The sequence below is a fragment of the Ambystoma mexicanum genome, chromosome 6p, assembly GCF_040938575.1.
Source record: "Ambystoma mexicanum isolate Mex_15411 chromosome 6p, UKY_AmexF1_1, whole genome shotgun sequence".
Taxonomy (NCBI): Eukaryota; Metazoa; Chordata; class Amphibia; order Caudata; family Ambystomatidae; genus Ambystoma; species Ambystoma mexicanum.
In genome coordinates, this window is record NC_090935.1 from 347,471,181 (window position 1) to 347,489,684 (window position 18,504).

Here is an 18,504-nt window from a genome sequence, read left to right on the forward strand (position 1 = left end):
GAGAGCAGGATAAGCTCTGGAAATAAGAGTTTAATTGTTCAGACTTGCGTAAATCAGGACGCAAAAAGGAAGTTTTGTTTCACATTTTATCGGATTCGGTGGTGTGTTGGACAAAATTGCTGTGCAGCGCAGAAAAGATCAGAAAAGGTTGGAAAGTTACTGGGTGTATTGATGGATTAATGATACCAGGGTGGTATCTGAGAATAGGAGAAGAAACAATAAAGAACTCATACAAAAAATGTAGGTCGATGGGAGGTGAACGAAAGAGGGCATGAAAGGTGAAGGGAGGAGAAAGAAAGGGGTTGGACATGCAAAAAGCAAGAACAGAGAAACTAGGCGAAGGAGAAAAATGCAAATAAAGGAAGTCACATTGGTATTTCTGGCCGGCTAGCTGAGCTGTGACAGTGCAGGCTATGGGGAGACATGAGCAGCATGGAGGGAGCAGATTGTGGCAGCTGTAAAAAAAGAAAAAAAAAAAAAAAAAAAAAAAAAAAAAAAAAGGTTTAACCAGTGCAGGCAGAAACTGCATACACAGATCTTGGTGAGTATTAGGTATCACAAAATAATAATTAGGGCCCTTCCCATATTCTAATTAGTTAAGTGTCAAAATGGCCATAAAAGAGCAAGAGCTCATTTGATTTTGAAGCGCTGAAGTAAAACTGGGTTTGCCTGTGCATAAATTGTAACTTGTGGAGAAAGGAATGCTAACATTTGCCAGTTATCTATTTCTAAGGATTGCATTTCAATCCGCCAAGTTTGAGTACTAGCTAGATTCGCTGAAGAGAAAGAGAAATCACTGCTCCAGGTGGGGGTTGTCAATGGAGTTTATAAATATACCGATAAAATGTGAATATAAAAGTAATGATGAATCATGTAAGCTGTGTTTATATGTTTTTTCCCTTTTTTAATGTTCTTGTGCATGTGTGTCCATGTGTGGCAAGTAGTTCTTACGTGTTGGCTGTTTTTGATGAAACATAATATAACAAAAAAATAAATAAATAAATAAATAAAAGGAGTGCTGTGGTTAACACAGACTCTAAATTTATTTTGGATTCTGAAAAAGGTGCGAGTGCGTTTACTGATTGGCATGATACCAAGCTTTGCAAATGTGCTCCCTGGAATGGTACATAAAGTGTAGCAACAAAGAGTTGGCTATGAACAAATTCTTACAAGTCCCAGACTCACTCTTTGCTTGGTTCACTATCCTTCCAGGGCTTTTCCATTAACTCTGGCTTGCATTCAGGAAATAATGGTTTTTAAGTATTGGGTCTCCGACCCCTTCTTAACAATGTTTGTATTTGTATGAACTATTCCGGTTCCTTTAATTAGGCTCTCGTGCTGTCAACAGTACGCATCATTTGTCCTCAAGCACCCCAGTGTCCCATTTGCTCTAACTGGGCTTACTGGTCTGCACTTGCCGCTTTGGCGTTCCTCGCGTATCATCTTCTTTGCTCTCTGCCTGCTGACTTGGAGTTCGTCTGGTTAGCTGCTTGGTTCCCACTTTGCCTTCCCTTTGCTGCATTATTGCTATGGGCAGTTGGACCTGCAAAAGCAAACGTCCCACGGCTTGGTTTTTCTTTGTGTCTGTGTCACAGAGAGTGTCTGTCTGTCTGTCTGTCTCTCTCTCTCTCTCTCTCTCTCTCTCTCTCTCTCTCTCTCTCACAGCATTGGTTGGTGTTTTCAACAGACTAGAACACTGCGTTGGCTTACCGCTTCTAGTCATCCTCATTACTCCATCCAACTTCCTCGTTTCACTACGTTACAAGGGGAGGGGATAAATAATTGGCCATTTTTTTCTATCTTCATCACAATAAGCCTTATAGGACTGTTGCAAAGTCACATGGGTGTCATTAAGAATTACAGCTGATGGATTATTTGGATTCAGCATTTTCCTGTCTCCCTAGAGTTTGACCTCCCCTGTGTGGTCCTCCTGCAGATAGCCACCCCCAGGGTCAAAATCAGGTAGCTTCTGCCTTTCTCTGGCTACGTAAGAGAAGCTTCCCTCCAGGGAATCAGTGATGATTTTGCTAGATTTGTCACAGTATGGATTATGCTTCATCTCTCTTCCAGCCCCACTGGGTGGTCCACTGTGCAGCTATCCATCCATGCCCTTCCTGTGGATATGCCAAAGTGAATATGCCCACACCTGTCCTGCCCAGGAGGTCATGACCCACTCTATTGTCCAATGCACCTAGTTATCTCCAGAGGAAGACTTTGATATTGCACAGGAACAAATGTCAGCCAGCTCAGAGTCCAAAACCTTCATCTCCGCTCACAAAAGAGCCCATAATGTTGATGGCTACCATCAAATTGATGGTAATGATCCAATCTTCTAAAAAGGGGCCATTTATGTTGATAGATATAGAAAAGGCGGGTGTCACGATGAAAGCTTATGAAATTACATTTTATGCTAAGTTAAATCGGTGCCAATGACCAATAACAAAGCGTATCAAACACTTACTATCTCAAACTTTGCTTACCTCCCATTCCTGTGCTTTCTCGGGTTTGAACTGCACCTCATATTCGACCGTTACCCAGCCAGACTTGATATCAGCCTTCGATGGTGGAGACCAATTCACCAGAAGATGTGGAGGGTTGTCGATTATAGAAAGCGACACGTTTGAAGGAGGTCGGAACTGAACTGTTTAGAAAGGAAGAAATACAATAGTTATTTTGTACACATTCAGACCCCTGCCTTTTTTCGAACTTAAAATATTTAAAAACTGAATACTTTAGGTTTGAGGAACTGTGGAAGCAAGCAGCATACCACTGATACTCTATGCCCAAACACTCTAAACCCAAGACTACAGAGAATTGCAAATTAGAGCCAATATAAAATATGTACACTCATTATGTTGATGCAACTAGACATCCATAAATGAATGCCCTTTATCGTTTAGGTTCACCTGCCTTTCAAAACCTCTTGTGAAGATCTCAGTACTCCCCTTCAATGTACTTGGAACTTCAGTCCTACTGCCTCCTTTTGTGTTTTTGCGGTTATGTGGTGCTTTATATTGCATTAGATTACATTTAGCGAGAAATTGCACATGAGGGACACAAAGCAAGCAGGTGTTGTTTGGTTATTTACCCACCCATTGACTGCCCACGGCCATACTTATTTCTATGGCCATTCCCACCCACTTCCTGCCCCTCCCACCCAAATCACATCCTCCTGGCATCTCTCAGATAGCTTTATCAAACGTACCATCTAACTTTGTGATCAAAGTGTCCGTCATTGTTTTTTCCAAGGCAGTCGTCTGAGAGTTAATGACGCAACTGTTAAGTGCGCTTCCGGTGTAATAAAATCATTTAAACCAGATCTGTCTTCAGCTACTTGATTTATAAGCACAATGTGTGTCCTTCACGGCTGGCAAAGCCAACAGTTTTCACTTGTGTATAAGTATTAGACATTTGCCAGGCACTGCCATTATATGGCTGGGTACTAACACCATTTTGCAGTTGCTAACATTGATGCAGGTTAATACCACGGTAGTGCCTGGCAAGTGCCTTTCACATGCTTACACAAAAGCCCAAACTGCTGGCATTGCCAATGCTGGTTTTAAACTCGGCTGGAGCTCATCATATGTGCCATTTCCCCAGCAGAGGGCTGCACTAGTAGCCCAATGTTGGTGGTAAAAATACTTTTTTTGTATTGATGGATATCAAAAAACAAATTAATTGTTATTGCAAAGTGTTCCAAGGTTTGCAGATCTTTATTTTTACTATTCGATGCCAAATTGTCATCCACCAATACAGAGATGGCAATTGCAACCCTTATATTGCTTTCAACTACTTTAAACTACTCTGCAATCGCCTTGAGGTAACCCATGCACAACTGGACAGAGGGCTCTCAGTTGCAATGGGTGCATCAGGTTTGACCAAAGCACTTCCAGCATACACAGGCTACATCAGCTGTTTGGCCTAAAGGCTGTTCACTTAGACCAGCCATATTATTTATCTGGGAGGTTTTGATGTGGTCAGGATTAGTACATTTTACAATTGGAGAATGGCACAGTAAAACGTTGGGTATTTATTCCCTGTTCCGATAATACGATATTAAATGTATATGATTTTTCCAAAACACAACAACAGTTTATATTATATCTGTGGTATTAGGTTTACATTCTTTAACACTGGTCTTCTCCCAGTCCCGGTTTTAAGGACGGAAAAGTGGTGCATGGGTATATGTTTGACAATTGCATCGGAAGCGGCCGATATATGTACCTTTTGATTCGTGGTGCCATCAGTGCGGCTTGACACGCTGTAACGTTAGGACGTGTGAGGGTCATTTCTTCTAAACTAACCTATCCTGCTACTACCCGAGTTCCGGAGCTGCTAGAGTTGGAATCAGAGGGGCTGCAAGCCTGGGCCATGGCCTGGGTGTCTTGTCTGGAGAAAAGTCCCTGAATCAGTAGTGGTGACAGAGTAGCGGGACAGGGGTTGCTAAGAGGGAGAGCCTTAGGGGCTCTTGGGTGGCGCTGTGTAAGCTACCAGAGGATGGATTCTGGTTTGTATACAGTGCTTTCCCCTCTCCCTGCTGCCTCTGTACCTTGAAGTATTCCTTCAATCGAAGTGTATTATATGGACGGTGTGGTTAGGTGCCGCGTATGACATGTACATTAGTTTGAGTGTCTGAAGCGGCCTTGGTTAGTGGTGAAGGTGCGGCTTGGCACTGTTGGCTAGTATGGTGTTCCCTGTAATCCAGGATGGCCAAACTTAAAAGGCAGAGTCTTACGAGGTACTGTAATAAGCCAGGAGTTGTTCTCCTGTGTTGGGAGTAAATATTGCCAGCTGTGAATTACATTGTTAATGCGGATTGCCTTACTTTTAGTGGCTATTATCCCCCTGGCATTTCTCCTCCAACGTGTATCCTTACGCCTGGGAAAATTAAAACCTATTCCCTGCATAGTAAGGAACAATAACATGGTAAAGGCACCTTACAGGAGAGGTGAATATAACAAGAAAAACATACAAGTGATATTGGAAATTGTTCCCACCGAGGCAAGTAACATTGCAGGGCCAATTTCAGTGGCTGGCTCAACACCATTGACTGGATGGATAGGTGTTCCATTGGTGGAGAATAGTAAGATAACTGATTTCTTTGGGGTTAAACGGGTCTCTACTGTGGGTGAGGCTTTAAGTGACGATACAATGAGTCCTGCTGCGGAGGATCTCATTGTATTATTTGGCCCCTTTGTGGTGATCATTCAAAAGCAAACACCTGTGGCTTTGAACCAACAGCCACAACTAATGATGGTGGGGGACGAATACCACTTTTGGAGGAAAATATCCCTTCTTTGTATAATAATTGCTTATTAAATCTGTGTATTAATCTGAAGAGAGAATTGTTTGGACATGTGCATAATAAGCCCCCAAGCTTACAAGAATACGCTGGAAGTAGAGGTTTGGACATTAATTTGTCCAGCTCACCAGATTTGGTGAAGATAGCAGAGGAATTGAGAGAAGAAGGTGGTGATCTGAGTATGGCCCACACTGCAAGTGTATCTAAATCCTTTACCTTGTGTATGTCAATGTCTGGATAACAGAATTATGCAATGTGGTAGCCAATAGTGTTGATATTGTTCTTGAGGATGTTTCTCAGGAAGATGCTCCTATTCCATTAATGGAATGTACTTGGAGTAATGCGGATGGAAGGCTGAATGATGAAGAGGAGAATGCATCTGCTCAATCTGATGGGATTGTTCTTGAGAAAGTGGAGGTTTTGGCACATTCACCTGACATTCAACAAGACCTAGATAAGGGTAAAGTTATTGAAAATCAGAGAAAGATTAAAAGACAGCTATGCAAGAGAACTAGAAGGAAGAATAAAAGGAAGAGATTACAGAATGTGGAAGGCATTATTTGAGCTGGTCTTGCCCGTACATTAATACATTCGATTGATGACTCTGCATTTGCTCGGGTGCTGGTGAATCGGGACAAATCTCAGAGGGTTCTTCGAGAAGACCAGGCCAGAAATCTGCAGTCAAATCTTGATAAGTGGATCAAGAAATCTGTTGGTAAAGAACTAAAGGATTTCATTAGGCCACAAGTTCTGAGTGTGTCCTCAGGTAGTAACGAAGGTTCTGTAGCTAATAGTGCCAATCATGACACCAGTGCTTATAATCTCTTACAAGCTGGTGAGCTCTCAGCTGAAGATCTGCCTGTAAAGGAAAAGCCTGTGCTTGCTGCAAATGATGGTGGAAGTCGAGATCACTGCATTGTGTCTGTTGTAGGTCCTAAGGTGGTTTTTGGGATGAAATTGAATATGGGCTTATCAGTTAGGTCTGCTGAGCCAAGACCTTGTGAGAGTTTAATGTTTACTGAACTCTTTGCAACTTCATCTAGTCTGTTCTTGAATAGAAACTGTCCAACAGATTCATTGTGTTCCATCATTGTCTGCTATATCCAGTTTAGATACTGAATTGCTGGTCATTCCTGAGAATGTTGAAATGTGCCATTGAACAATTGTGCATTTTATATATCACCAGTTATAGTTGATCTGGTACTTTCTAAATACAATGAATTCCTGAAACTGGGTTTTGAATGCGAGATGTTTTGGGAGAAACAAGATGATCTGAAGGATTTGGAAGAGTAAGGGCTAGGACAGACACGACTAGATACTACTAGAATCAATCGTGTGTTTGTAATGTGCACCGTCACCAAAGGCATCATGGCGTAATAGATACCGAAAGTGGACAGTTCAAGCAAATGGGTAGGTTTTTAACCTGTGTTTAAACAACTCACAAATGTCAGTGTCCTGTAATGACACTGGCAATGTGTTCCAGAGTTTCAGGCCAGCACTGAAAAGTGCACTGTCTTGCCTGGCATCGCCCTCAGAGGAGAGGCTAGCAGCCATTCAAGGAAAGGTGCCACGACTGTCGTCGACGAAGACGGCCACAGTGCGGCCCATGAAGTTGTTACTAGGCATGGCATTGTCCTGCATCTACTTTGCCTCTGGTAAAGCTGCCAGTGGTTCTGGATCTTCTCATCAGAGAAGGAGGCACACTCCATCACGAGCCAGGAATGCTGAACCAGAGGGGTTGGCTCCTGCAGCCCTAGAGTTTGGAGGTTAGGAGTTACTAGCGGACTGCAGGGAAATCCTCGCCAAGGACAGGGCGTCGTCGATCTTTAAGTGCTACGGTCACAAGTGGAAGCGTTTCGCTACGTGGTGGTATTCACAGAAGATTACCCCTCTGGGGGGTCATTGCCCTACTGATCCTCCCGGACTTGCCATCCTTGGCCTAGGCTGGACTGGCTCACGCATCCATCAAGGTACATCTGGCGGCTATCTCCCGCTACACCAGGTCCCCAGGAAGATCTTCACTTGGTCCCACGACTCGTCAAGGAGTATCTCAAAGGACTTCTGATCTTTTATGCTGGTGAAGACTCCTGCCCCAGCGTGGGAACTCAAAGTAGTTCTGGCGAGCCTCATGGGGGGCCCCCTTCGGGCCTATGCATCAGGCAGCACTCAAGTTTCTCTCATGGAAAACTGCTTTCCTTGTGGCCATCACCTCTACGAGAAGGGTAAGCAGCTGTACCAGACTTTCCACAAAGCAAGGGTGGTGCTTGTACACACCCCTCTTTCATGGCGAAGGTTCAGTCGGGATTCCACCTTAACAAGCCTTTGGTGTTACCTGTTTTTTTCCCTAAACTTTTGTCGCTGGCGGAAAGGGCCTTGCACTCACTGGACATTGCTCATGCCCTGAAGTTCTACGTGACACGCACAAAGTTTTCTGAAGACTTCACAGCTGTTTGTGAACTTTAGTCCTGTGAACCATGGGAAGGCCTTGTCCAAGGCTTCCATTTCAAGGTGGCTCTCCAGATGCTTCATGCACTGTCATCGGTTGGCGAACCGACCGCTGCCCGGCTGTCCGAGAGCCCACTCCACAGAGCAATCGCTGAGCTATCTGGTGTGCCCCTGCTGGACATCTGAAGGGCTGCTACGTGCAGGTCCACGCACACCTTCGCGAAGTTCTACTCCATCGACAGGGATTCCAGGGAGGAGCCCAGAGTCGGGCAAGCCGTGCCATGCAACCCGTTTGCCTGAGGTGAGCCTGTTCAAGAGGTAAGAGTTAATTGCTTCTTTTGAGCCTTAACACCTACCGTGGTTGTGTAATGTTGTACTGCTATGTATTCGTTATTCGTGAGCATGTGAAGCCATGCCAGACCCCATGCTGCAGGAGTTTTAAGTTACTTACCTGTAACGATTGTTCTCCAGCATAGGTCTGGTATGGGTTCACAAGCGAACCATCCCTCCGGCACCTCTACAGCTCTTCTTGGTCAAACTGCCATTTTACGTGCTTACCAAATCTGAAGATGGCTGCCAGAGGAGCGGCTTAGGGAGAGGACTGTCATTGGATGGGGGCAGTATGACCCAGAGGACAGTGATTGGTTTAGAGGAGAAGTACAGTTTTTAAGTGAAAGTGAAACTGTTTTTTCTTTTACCGAGGATTCGCAGCCTGACGGCGGGGAATATTCATGAGCATGTGAATCCATGCCAGACCCATGCTGGAGAACAATAGTTACAGGTAAGTAACTTAAACCATATATGTAATTATGTATGTGCTAATGTTCATAGTATAAGGCAACAATTAAATGCATAACTAATATAGAGATTCCCATTTATATTTTCCCTGACAAGCAAGGACAGTAACCTCATGCAACGCACAAGTCCTTTGGAAACTCCGATTATTATGTTTGCTACAAGCCGGTATCATCTTCAAATCCTGTTGCATCATCTACAAGGCTGTCATCCTGAAGTCCCCAAGCTACTTCGCTGAGGTACTCAGCATCTCTGGAGGCCTGCGATCCAACAGAAGTAAGGAAATGTTCAGACTAGAATTAGGACAGTGCAAGAAGGAAAGACGCAGAAGACAGGCCTTCCCTGTCTACGCTCCAAGACTCTGGAACCTTCTCCCCATCAACATCAGACTTGCCTCATCACTTCTACAGTTCAGGAAAGAGCTCAAGACCTTCCTCCTCAAGGAACGGCTCCTACATAACACCTTGGTCCACACACCCTACACTCCCCACCCTATCTGCTCCCAACTGTCCCCCCCTCTCCTCTCCCATGCTGCCAATTGTCCACCTTCCCGGTTAGCTCCCTGCTCCTTTATTCCCTGCTTCCCTCAATGTGTTCTTCCCCCTATGATTGTAAAGCACTTTGTTGCTTCCCAGAGCTAGGTCCGTGCTCAATAAATATCCTAATAATAATAATCAAAAAGATATACTTGAATAAGCAACAAGTTACCACCAGCATAGGTATGAACACAAATAAAAACTATTACTAAAACTAGTTGGTTAAAAATTAAGCAGTTTTATGATGAATCATGAACCCAAGCCAATTAAAGACTAAATAAGGAATCATTCTACAATGGACAGAATGTATGCTCAGTATCCAACCAAAACCGGTGAATCAACATACTACATGGTTAATTCTCAGCACAAATTTCATCCTTTTTTGTTTTTACGCTTCAGTGATTTCAATTCGATTACTCGTACACCATTTTTTTTCTCCCCCCTCATTAATCCTATTGATTTCAATGCATGTTTTAGCTTGGATACTATAAAATGACTGGGCAGGAAGGGATTCATCTGTTTTGTAATAGAATATTTAAGATAATTTTGAATGCATTTCTGGAAAACCTACAAGAAATTGTGTAGTACAAGATTAGATCAACAACTTCATGTACAAAATAATTGTTTCAATACAAAGGCCCTGGGGAAGCAAAAACTTCAGTCAAACATGCATCGGCCTAAGTGCATTAGATCAATGTTTGTAAATGGTCTTTCTTCAATGTACCTTAAGTTCATTTGATCCAAGTTCTGTAAAACCATTTTTTCTAACTTTTTTCCAATTGCTCTTTTGTTACAGTCTGTTTACATAGCCCACAATCAAAGAATTAATTTATCAAAATGTCTTTCATAACAAAAGCAAACTTGAGTTGTCAGAAAGTCCAGTGCTGCAAAAAAACAAAAAAACAACAAACAAAAACAAAAGATTCTTGTTGCGGATTTTAGGTATAAAAATGACGTTTACACCCTGAAGGGACTTACTTTGGAGTAGGCTTATATTGAGGAGTTTTCAAATGCTGAAATGTTAATGGGACAAAGCCCAGCGAGCAATAACTTTACAGAGAAATTGGCCATTTCCACTCCAAGTATCTCGCTTGTGTCTGCTGCAGCCTACAATAAAATACTTATGTACCGCTTAAAAGAAACCAAGATAGGGGGAAACTACTTGCAGCTTGTGAAGCCCAGCAGCGACAAGACCATGACATGTTTTCAAAGCTTGTGATAAATGGATTGTATGGAAACAAAATCACATATTTCTGCATTTTCTGAAATCCAGATGGATTCCAGACCAAAGGGGCTTCTGTGCAGGCTACGCCAGCCCTCGAGCCACAGAGTATTGATTACTGGTGGATCTTGAACTCCAGGGGCCATGTAAGATACACCTATACACACTCTACTGGAGAGGTCGAGGATGTAGATCACAGTTCAAGATCACAGTTGCGCCACAATAGTGGGCAGCAGCCAAGAGCTTACACACGAGTATTGAACAACTTCTACCTCACTGAAATAACAAACGAGCACAGTTTGTTTGTTCTAAAGATCATACAATATAATAAAAGGCCAGATGCCCGTTTGTCTGATGCAGTCATGCACAGTAGAGACTGCCTGCTTTGTGTTTTGTCACTGCTAGAGGGAGCTGTTGCCTTAGGAAATATATAAGGCCAGAAGGATGTCTGTCCGGTATTAACAATCTGAAAATGTCTCTCCGCGCGCACTTTGGCCCGTGTACACGGGCTTTCACACTAGTATAATCCTAATCGAGGATGGAGCATTGTGGGTAGCAGAAACACAAAATACAGGGTGTGTCCCCAATCGATGCTCAACTGCGTTTAGTGAGCAAGTTGTAATACTTCAGATTGACCACTAGATGACCAGCTATGCAGTGCACATGACTAAACATACTGTAAGAATATTACTTGGCAGATGCCTCTGAAAAGAACAAACAAAAAAGCAGTTTGAAAGGTTCCTGCCCTCTTGCATTATGTGGAGGATTTATTTTCATTAATATGCCCAGGTCTTACCTATATACGCTACGTCCACGAACAGTGGCTCAGAGACGGTAGTGCCCGCTGCATTGCTGGCATTAACAATGATGGTGTACATGGTCCAGATCGAGGTGTGCTTTTTATCAAAGAAACAGGAGTTTGGGCCGGACGTCTTGTAGTCTGGGCACTCTGAGTAAGTGGTTTTTCTGAAATGAAAAAGAGCAAAAGTAATCATGCCAATTCACCAACGGTGTTTTCCAGAACAAAAACTACATTCTGCAAATGTATTTATTTCGTAAACCATTTGTCCCAGCTTGCACTAACTTGTCCCCACCTGAGCTGGTCCCCAAAATAGTCCCAGATTCCAGAAACACAAGCAGGATCATCTTTTTGGGCGCCTTTCCACAGAGGTGCATCACTTCTCGTCATCCCAGCATGGGGATAAAGCGTTTATACAACTCTTTGCATCATCGGTCTCCTAATTTCTGGAGGTCTTGCTTTGGCTAAAGGGTGGCGACCTTGAGGTCTTTCTGGTCTAGGAATTAATTTAATATATAGAAACCAAAACAATACAGGAGTTACTAGCAACTCCACCCTTTCCTTCTCCGCCCACATCTTTGAGGTCTCTAAAAAGTCGAAATTCCTACTGCACCTCCTCAGAGGTACTCTGCCTTTCCTCTCCTTCTCCCAGAAGCTCATGGTGTCCCAAGCTCTGCTTCTCTCTAGGTTGGACTATTGTAACAGCCTCTTTCTAAATCTACCTGCCTCTACTCTCCACCCTTTGCAACTAATCCAGAACAGGACTGTGAGACTTGTCCTTGCCCTCAAGCCCTGGGATCGTATCTCTCCAGCTCTGAAATCTCTCCATTGGCTCCCAGTGGATGCAAGGATTAAATTCAAAACCCTCTGCATTGTCCACTAGGCTTTCTGGGGCCTGGGATCAGAATACCTTCAGCTATCCCTCTGCAAATACCTCCCCTCTCAAGCTCTTTGCTCCTCTACTTCTAACTCTCTCAGGGTCAGTTGTTTTTCAAAGAAAGGAGCTGGCAGTTGATCTCTGTCTTCGGCTGGGGCCTCCCTCTGGAACAGCCTCCCTGCCACTCTAAAACTTGAGGAGAACCATCTCCGGTTCCGGAAGCACCTGAAGACCTTCCTCTTTTCTTCTGCCTTCGCTCCCCCTCTCCCCTGCTGATCTGTTCTCTTTTAGCACTGTGTCCTCTGTGTCCTCTGTCCTCGGTGCCCAGGTACCTGTTCACCCTGCCATCCTCCCGCACTGCCTCTGGGCCACCCCTTGCACTGGGGTCTGTATCATTACCCATATAGCCCCCACTTTTTCTTCCTGCACTTGTCAGACCTACCCTGTCTGCTGCCTTATAGCTAGTACTTGCAAATTACTGGCTGCACTACCACTGTTTGTTGCCTTTATTATTTATTTATTATGTATCTGTTTCAAACAAGAGGAACGGTATTGCCCAACTACTGTGGACTTATTTCCTATACAAATGTTCAGGCAGCAAAACAATTGTAGATGCACAGTACGACTATACACCTACTACAAAGACAAGTTGCCTTGAAAAGACTGAAAGGGCCAACAAGCGTGTTGGCCAGGCTGTTGCGATTGCACACATGTGTGGCCTTGACTAGGCTATGTAAAACATCTGTGCAAGAGCATTGCTGACACTAATTTACTTAAGATAGTGAATAAATATCAGGCAATGTGTGGCTAATATACGAAGAATTCGAATAATTGTGACAATTGAAGGCTAGGATGTGTAGTATCACCATACCGGTTGCCATGGTTAGGCTGTATTAATTGACTGTGTGTCTTACTGGCTAAGACTCAATTGTGGAAATTGACTATATACGTGGCAGTGTGGCCATGTTATGTACACATTTAAATGGAACATTTGAAGATTGAATATGTATGAGGTTTTCTAACTTGAAAAGAACTGGCTGCACATGACCGCAGTGAGCTGCACACATTCCTTGGATGTGCCGCAGACTCTACGCATTTTACCAACGTGCAAGTAAATCGGCATCATCTAGTAGTACACGGCGTACGTTTCTTGTGTTCACCCCTGTGATGGAACTAAAGTGATGAACGTGCCCCTTTAGGAATGTATTCTAGGCAATAAAGGTGTGGGGGCTATGCTAGCAACCATGCCATCACCAGGTGGGCTGATGCATGGTCCCGTTTTGCGAAGTTCATGGCAGAGCGAACGGCATCGTTTTGAATGATCTGGGGTTTAATGGGTAGGAAATGTACCACACTTAGATGGAGTGTTGGGGGTAGGAAATGTGTTGCTCCTAACTAACCCTACTAAAAACTCATTCGCAATACTCTCAAACTCCGAACTAAACTCAACCATGCCTCTACCGCACCACAAACCGCACACACTTCACAACACCCAACACAAAACCATTCAGTACACAATTATACCTCAACACCACATGACGGCTACCAACCGAAAATGCATCTACGCTCAGCGACCAGTTTCTCCGAATGGAAGCTGCCAGCAGCACATCAAAGCTCGCCTGCCCTTCTCCGTCTCGATCCCACTAACATACCTCCAACCCTCCTTCCATTGCAGATCCGCCAGAGTGCCAATGGACCACGTAAGTGGCAAGAGTGCACTGTACAAGCTCGGTATCCAGTGATGTTACTGAATATAAAATAGAGAATTCAATTTTAACTAATAAATAAAATAGCGAATTTGTTCACAAAATGTATACGGGGGTGGGGTTTTAAACAGGGCAAACGGGATTTGTTGAGGGACCGCCCAAAAAACGCTATTTTTTCCGTTATTTATCATTCTTTACAATTTCATTCCCTAACTTTTCATTCGGTAAAATCACAGTAATCCTACAAGATCCATTGACATTAACAGATGTTTCTATCACCGTAGTGTTTTTTAGCTACAACCTTTCCTCTAGGCTGAGATTGCCGGCCCATAGTTTGTTAACCTCTAGCTGGAAAGATGGACACATGACAGTCCTAGCAAAGTCCTCTCATAGCAATCTTAGTATATCCCATGCACAAACAAAAGCTTCGGCATTGCTGGGCACTTGGCTGGAAGCAGAAATCCTTACCCTTCAGTTTTGTACAGCAGACTGTAGTTGGTGGCAAGTCCTCCATCGGAACCCGGTTGCCACCAACAAGAAAACGTTTCCTTCTCGGGAGTGCGGCACTTAATCTGTTCCGGCTTGCCAGGAGGCGATTGCCCTATTGGAGAAATACAAACATTTCAGTGAAGAAGCCGAGCAAGTTGTGTTTGAACATAGTATGTTCCCCTTCATTTCTTCTGCAGGCCATTTCTTTTTTTCTTTAATGTGAAACTCCTGTCTGTAGAAACACCTTCGTTCATATTGGGCTTTGTTAGGCTTTTGTGGTATTAAAATATGTTTTGGGGAAAATAGAAGCCCAATAGCCCAGATAGTAACCAATGTCCAATTTAAAGAGATACCCATCAATGACACGCACTTATATTCTTTCTAGGAAAGATCTTTCAAGGCAGCCATGAAATTTTAAAAGAAGCTCTTTATTTGATCCCCTTACAAGGCCAATCCATGGTTCCGGCTCAATACCATATCCAGGATTCAGAAATCACAGGAGACACAATAAAAGGGAACCAAAATATAAAGAAGAAAAAACAATAACGAAAAACCAAAACTAGGTGTGACGCTAAAAAACCACACAGGGGTCTGCAACCTTTGGCTCCCAGATGTGTTTGGACTACCATTCCCATGATCTCCTGACATTGACTATGCTGTACAGGCCGGATGGGAATGGTAGTCCAAACACATCTGGGAGCCAAAGGTTGCAGACTGGGGTGACGCAGCAGCACTAGTCCTGTGTGGCAATAGTGTGTGGGAAACGTACACTTCCATTCCATGAACTCAATTGCACCTAGACACTTGCTAGCTGTGCAGGGGCTGGCATAACGTTTAGAAGAAGCAGGTATAAAGATCACAGACGTCTCCTTGGCTTGCCCGGGATGCAGCTTCCTTATGAAGGGAGGTTCATTTGCCTCAGAGCCGATGTCTGCATAGTCCTACATGTGCGGCCTGCCACATCCTTACTTAGTGTGTGTGATCTGAAGCATATCCACAGTTCTTGTGGGCCTCCCAAGACCAGCCTACCAGGGAAGGACCACCATATATTCCCGCCATTGCACCGATTGTATGGCCAACACAGGCATAGGAAGGGTCCCAGGTGAGAGTACAAAATATTCAGGCACTATACCAGCACCTCTGCAATTCCATACGGCTGCAAAGAAAAGCATCACTCACCTGTAAAGGTCATTCATTTTTCGGGAAAAAGCTACCATTTGTTGAAAAGTCTAAGCTCCAAAAGAGGCACCAGTAGCCACACCAACCACCCAAGAACAGCAAGCGCCATTCCAAGCAATACAGACAACCCGAAGGCTCACTGGCACTTTAGTGCAATAGCAAGCCTCTACAAGCCAAAATAGATGTGTACACATCTTGACGCAGTGTAAATGCCAAGTTGCTTCCTTTAACCCATGGACCTTACACGAAAGTGTAGAGTGAGCAGGCCCAGACCGTGCCCATTGGTCACACTATCCGAAGCAAAGTAATAAAGAAACGTCAACAGTGGAGTCTGTCAAACTGCATGCTGCAATGGGCTTGCAAGCAAGCCACGCAAACCGTGCGCTACGAGAAAGCAGTGCCAACAGATAGCGCTGCCACACGAAGTGGTGGACTGGTCTTTGACGCTGGGATTTACTTTCCAGTTGTTGTATAGTCCTTAATTTCATTGAAGCAAACTAACTACGAGGTCAACCATTCACCTGAAACAAAACGAGTGCAGCACAACAATCCAGGTTTGACCTCTGACCACACTTGGATCAACAACACTTAAGGAGTCAAAACATGGGTGTTGACCAATCAACAGAGGCTGCATCAGGTAAGTACTGGCCTCTGCTTCTCAGTAGAGAGTCTAGGCACCAGTCCGACTCAAATAATGAGCCAAAGTCACGTGCTTGGGCAGAAGGCCAATAACTCTTCGGTCTTGGACAGCAAACTACAGGCTGTTGAGTTTTCATCTATGTATTTTGCAGACAGGATTGGCGCTTTGGTCAGAAAAAGAAAAGAAATCTACAAACAGGCAGCAGAGACACCGCTATTAATGTACCTTATCGGAGTGTGTGGGTAGAGATAGGCAGTTGCTGAGGCGCCAGCAGTAACAAAGGCGTGTCTATGTCAGCAAATTCAGGATTCCATTTTTGCAACAAGTCTAGATGCGTCAGTGAGCGTTCTAAATGGGATGTCAAAAAGGGGGGAGGGTGAGGACCCAGGTTTTCTAGTTAGCCAGCGTACCGTCAGCTTTGTTGCAAATGTCTGCAAAGTCTGGATTTTCTAAATGTCAAAAGGAAGAGCGTTCTGATGATGCAGGCCACTAAAGGGAGGATAGTTCAGGGTCAACACGCTCGCCTTGGAAACAAGGCGAACAGAGCATCAGTGGTTCGATTCCTGCATCCGCGCTTAGAAACCTCTGGTTATTAAGCCGTTATAAATAACCGATTACAAATACAATTTACAAAGAACACGAGTGGAATCATATGGCAGTGGGTGGGCGAGGGACATAGAGGTTAAGGAGGGTAAACCAGAGAGTCTGAGTGGGGGGGAGTAGAGAGAGACAAGACTCAAGTAGGTCGTGGGGAGGAAATAGGCCAAATTGATTTACAAACAACGATCAGAAACTTGACAAGGGAGAGATTCTGCGCAGAGAGCAATCACAGTGTGGCAATGGCACACACAGGAGGTGGGGAGAGTTGTGAAGGGTATAGAGCAGTGGTCTTCAAACTTTTCTGGCCTCACCCCCCTTGAGCAAAATTTGTTCAGGCCAGACCCCCCCCCCCCAAAATGCCAAATGGACAGCGAGTCCAAATGGCTATGAACTATTGCATGCCGTCACTGCTGTCCCAGTGGAATCCCCGAGCTCTCCCCACCCTGCTCCCAGCACAGTTCCAACGCCAGTGGTGGCTGGTGAATTTTTTAAGTGGAGGAGCATACATATTTCCCCCAGATATCCTATAGCGACTGAGTGTAGCGAGGGTGCCCCCACCAATCAAGGGAGGTTCGGGAATTTCCCCCTGGGAATTTTATTAAATAATGGGTTAAAATGTTGCATTTTAGAGCATACTTTTGTACAAAAAAAAAATTGGGTAAAAAGCAAAACAGTTTGCAATTGGCACTGGGGCAGTCACAGATATCCAGTAAAAAGATACCATCCTTGTGCCCTGGACCCCACAGCACCTAATGCACTCACACAATCAACCTCATTATGTGTGTATGCAAGGCGCTGGGGGGCCGAGGGGAAAAGCATGGTATTTTTTACTGAACATCTATGATGGATGTGCAGTAAACAAATACCATCCCTGTCCCTTCAGCTCCTCAGTGCCTCAGAAGGAGAGTTGATTTTGCAAGCATACACTCATCCCTACACATAATTAAATTAAAGAATAAATGAACATAAACTTCTGCCTCAGTCCTGAAGTTTCCTCCCCAGCGCTCCAGTTCCTGCATCATGAACAGGAATCGGGAAGCAAGAGCTTCCTGGTTCCTGCACATGCGTTGGGGGCCTGTGCATGGGTGCTGGAATGTCCCGCTCTAGCCTGCACGATGCGTATATGCAAGGAGGTGCAGGAGCTCCCCCTCGCACATTCAGACATTCAGTTCCCCAGCCAACATTTCCAATGAGCTATGCAAGGCTAGCGAAGCAAAATGCCCCCAGCCTTGCATGACTCATTGAGCATGTGTGACTGAAGAACTAAACTGTCAAAGTGTTTCCCTTTGACAGTTCAGCCAGCCCAGGAGCATCCTCAGCTGTAAAAAGCAGCGAGGGAGTGCTCAGTGTTCCACTGGGCTGGCCGGCTCCTGGGCTCCTCCATAATGGGTGAGGGGCCACTGAGTCGACACCACCTCACCCATTATGGACGAGCTGCCACTGCCCCACTTTTTCTTTCCACCATTTTTTTTTTCTTTCAGGTTGGGTTCTTGCGTTCCTCAGGAATGTGGCGCCCAACACAATTTGAAGACATCTGCTATAGAGGGTGCATGTAGCCCAGCTGTATTTAGTCAGCGGTGGCAATCCAAAGACTAGAGATGGAGAACGCAGAGTAGTCCAGAGCAATAGTGCAGTGCACGGCTGGTTGTTTTGCGATGCTCAAGTTCCCGTTAAGATTGCTTGAGAAATCTTTTATTTATTTATTTTTTAAAATATACGCTCCAAACATAATAATCCTTAAGAACGTATTTTTTCCCCACAAAAACACACTTGTCCCACAACAAACCCCGTGTGTGGAATGGATTGTAGAGCCAGACATACATTTGATGCCTATGAAGACAAATATTTCTGCATCCAGGTTAGAGAAGAAGCCAAGAAAAACATCAAAAAAAAAAAAAAAAAAAAGAGTGCCAC

At 44.4% G+C, this 18,504-nt stretch overlaps 1 protein-coding gene across 5 annotated transcripts in view; it reads right to left on the reverse strand.

Annotated features, from left to right (window-relative positions):
* Nucleotides 1-18,504, reverse strand: part of PRLR (prolactin receptor) — an 850,394-nt gene that overhangs the window by 44,473 nt on the left and 787,417 nt on the right. For all 5 annotated transcript variants that reach the window (XM_069627116.1, XM_069627118.1, XM_069627117.1 and 2 more), the window contains 3 exons: nt 14,151-14,283; nt 11,097-11,266; nt 2,481-2,641 (listed from right to left, as the gene is read on the reverse strand). In XM_069627116.1, coding sequence (XP_069483217.1) covers nt 2,481-2,641; nt 11,097-11,266; nt 14,151-14,283 — 464 coding nt within the window. The remainder of the gene's footprint in view (nt 1-2,480; nt 2,642-11,096; nt 11,267-14,150; nt 14,284-18,504) is intronic.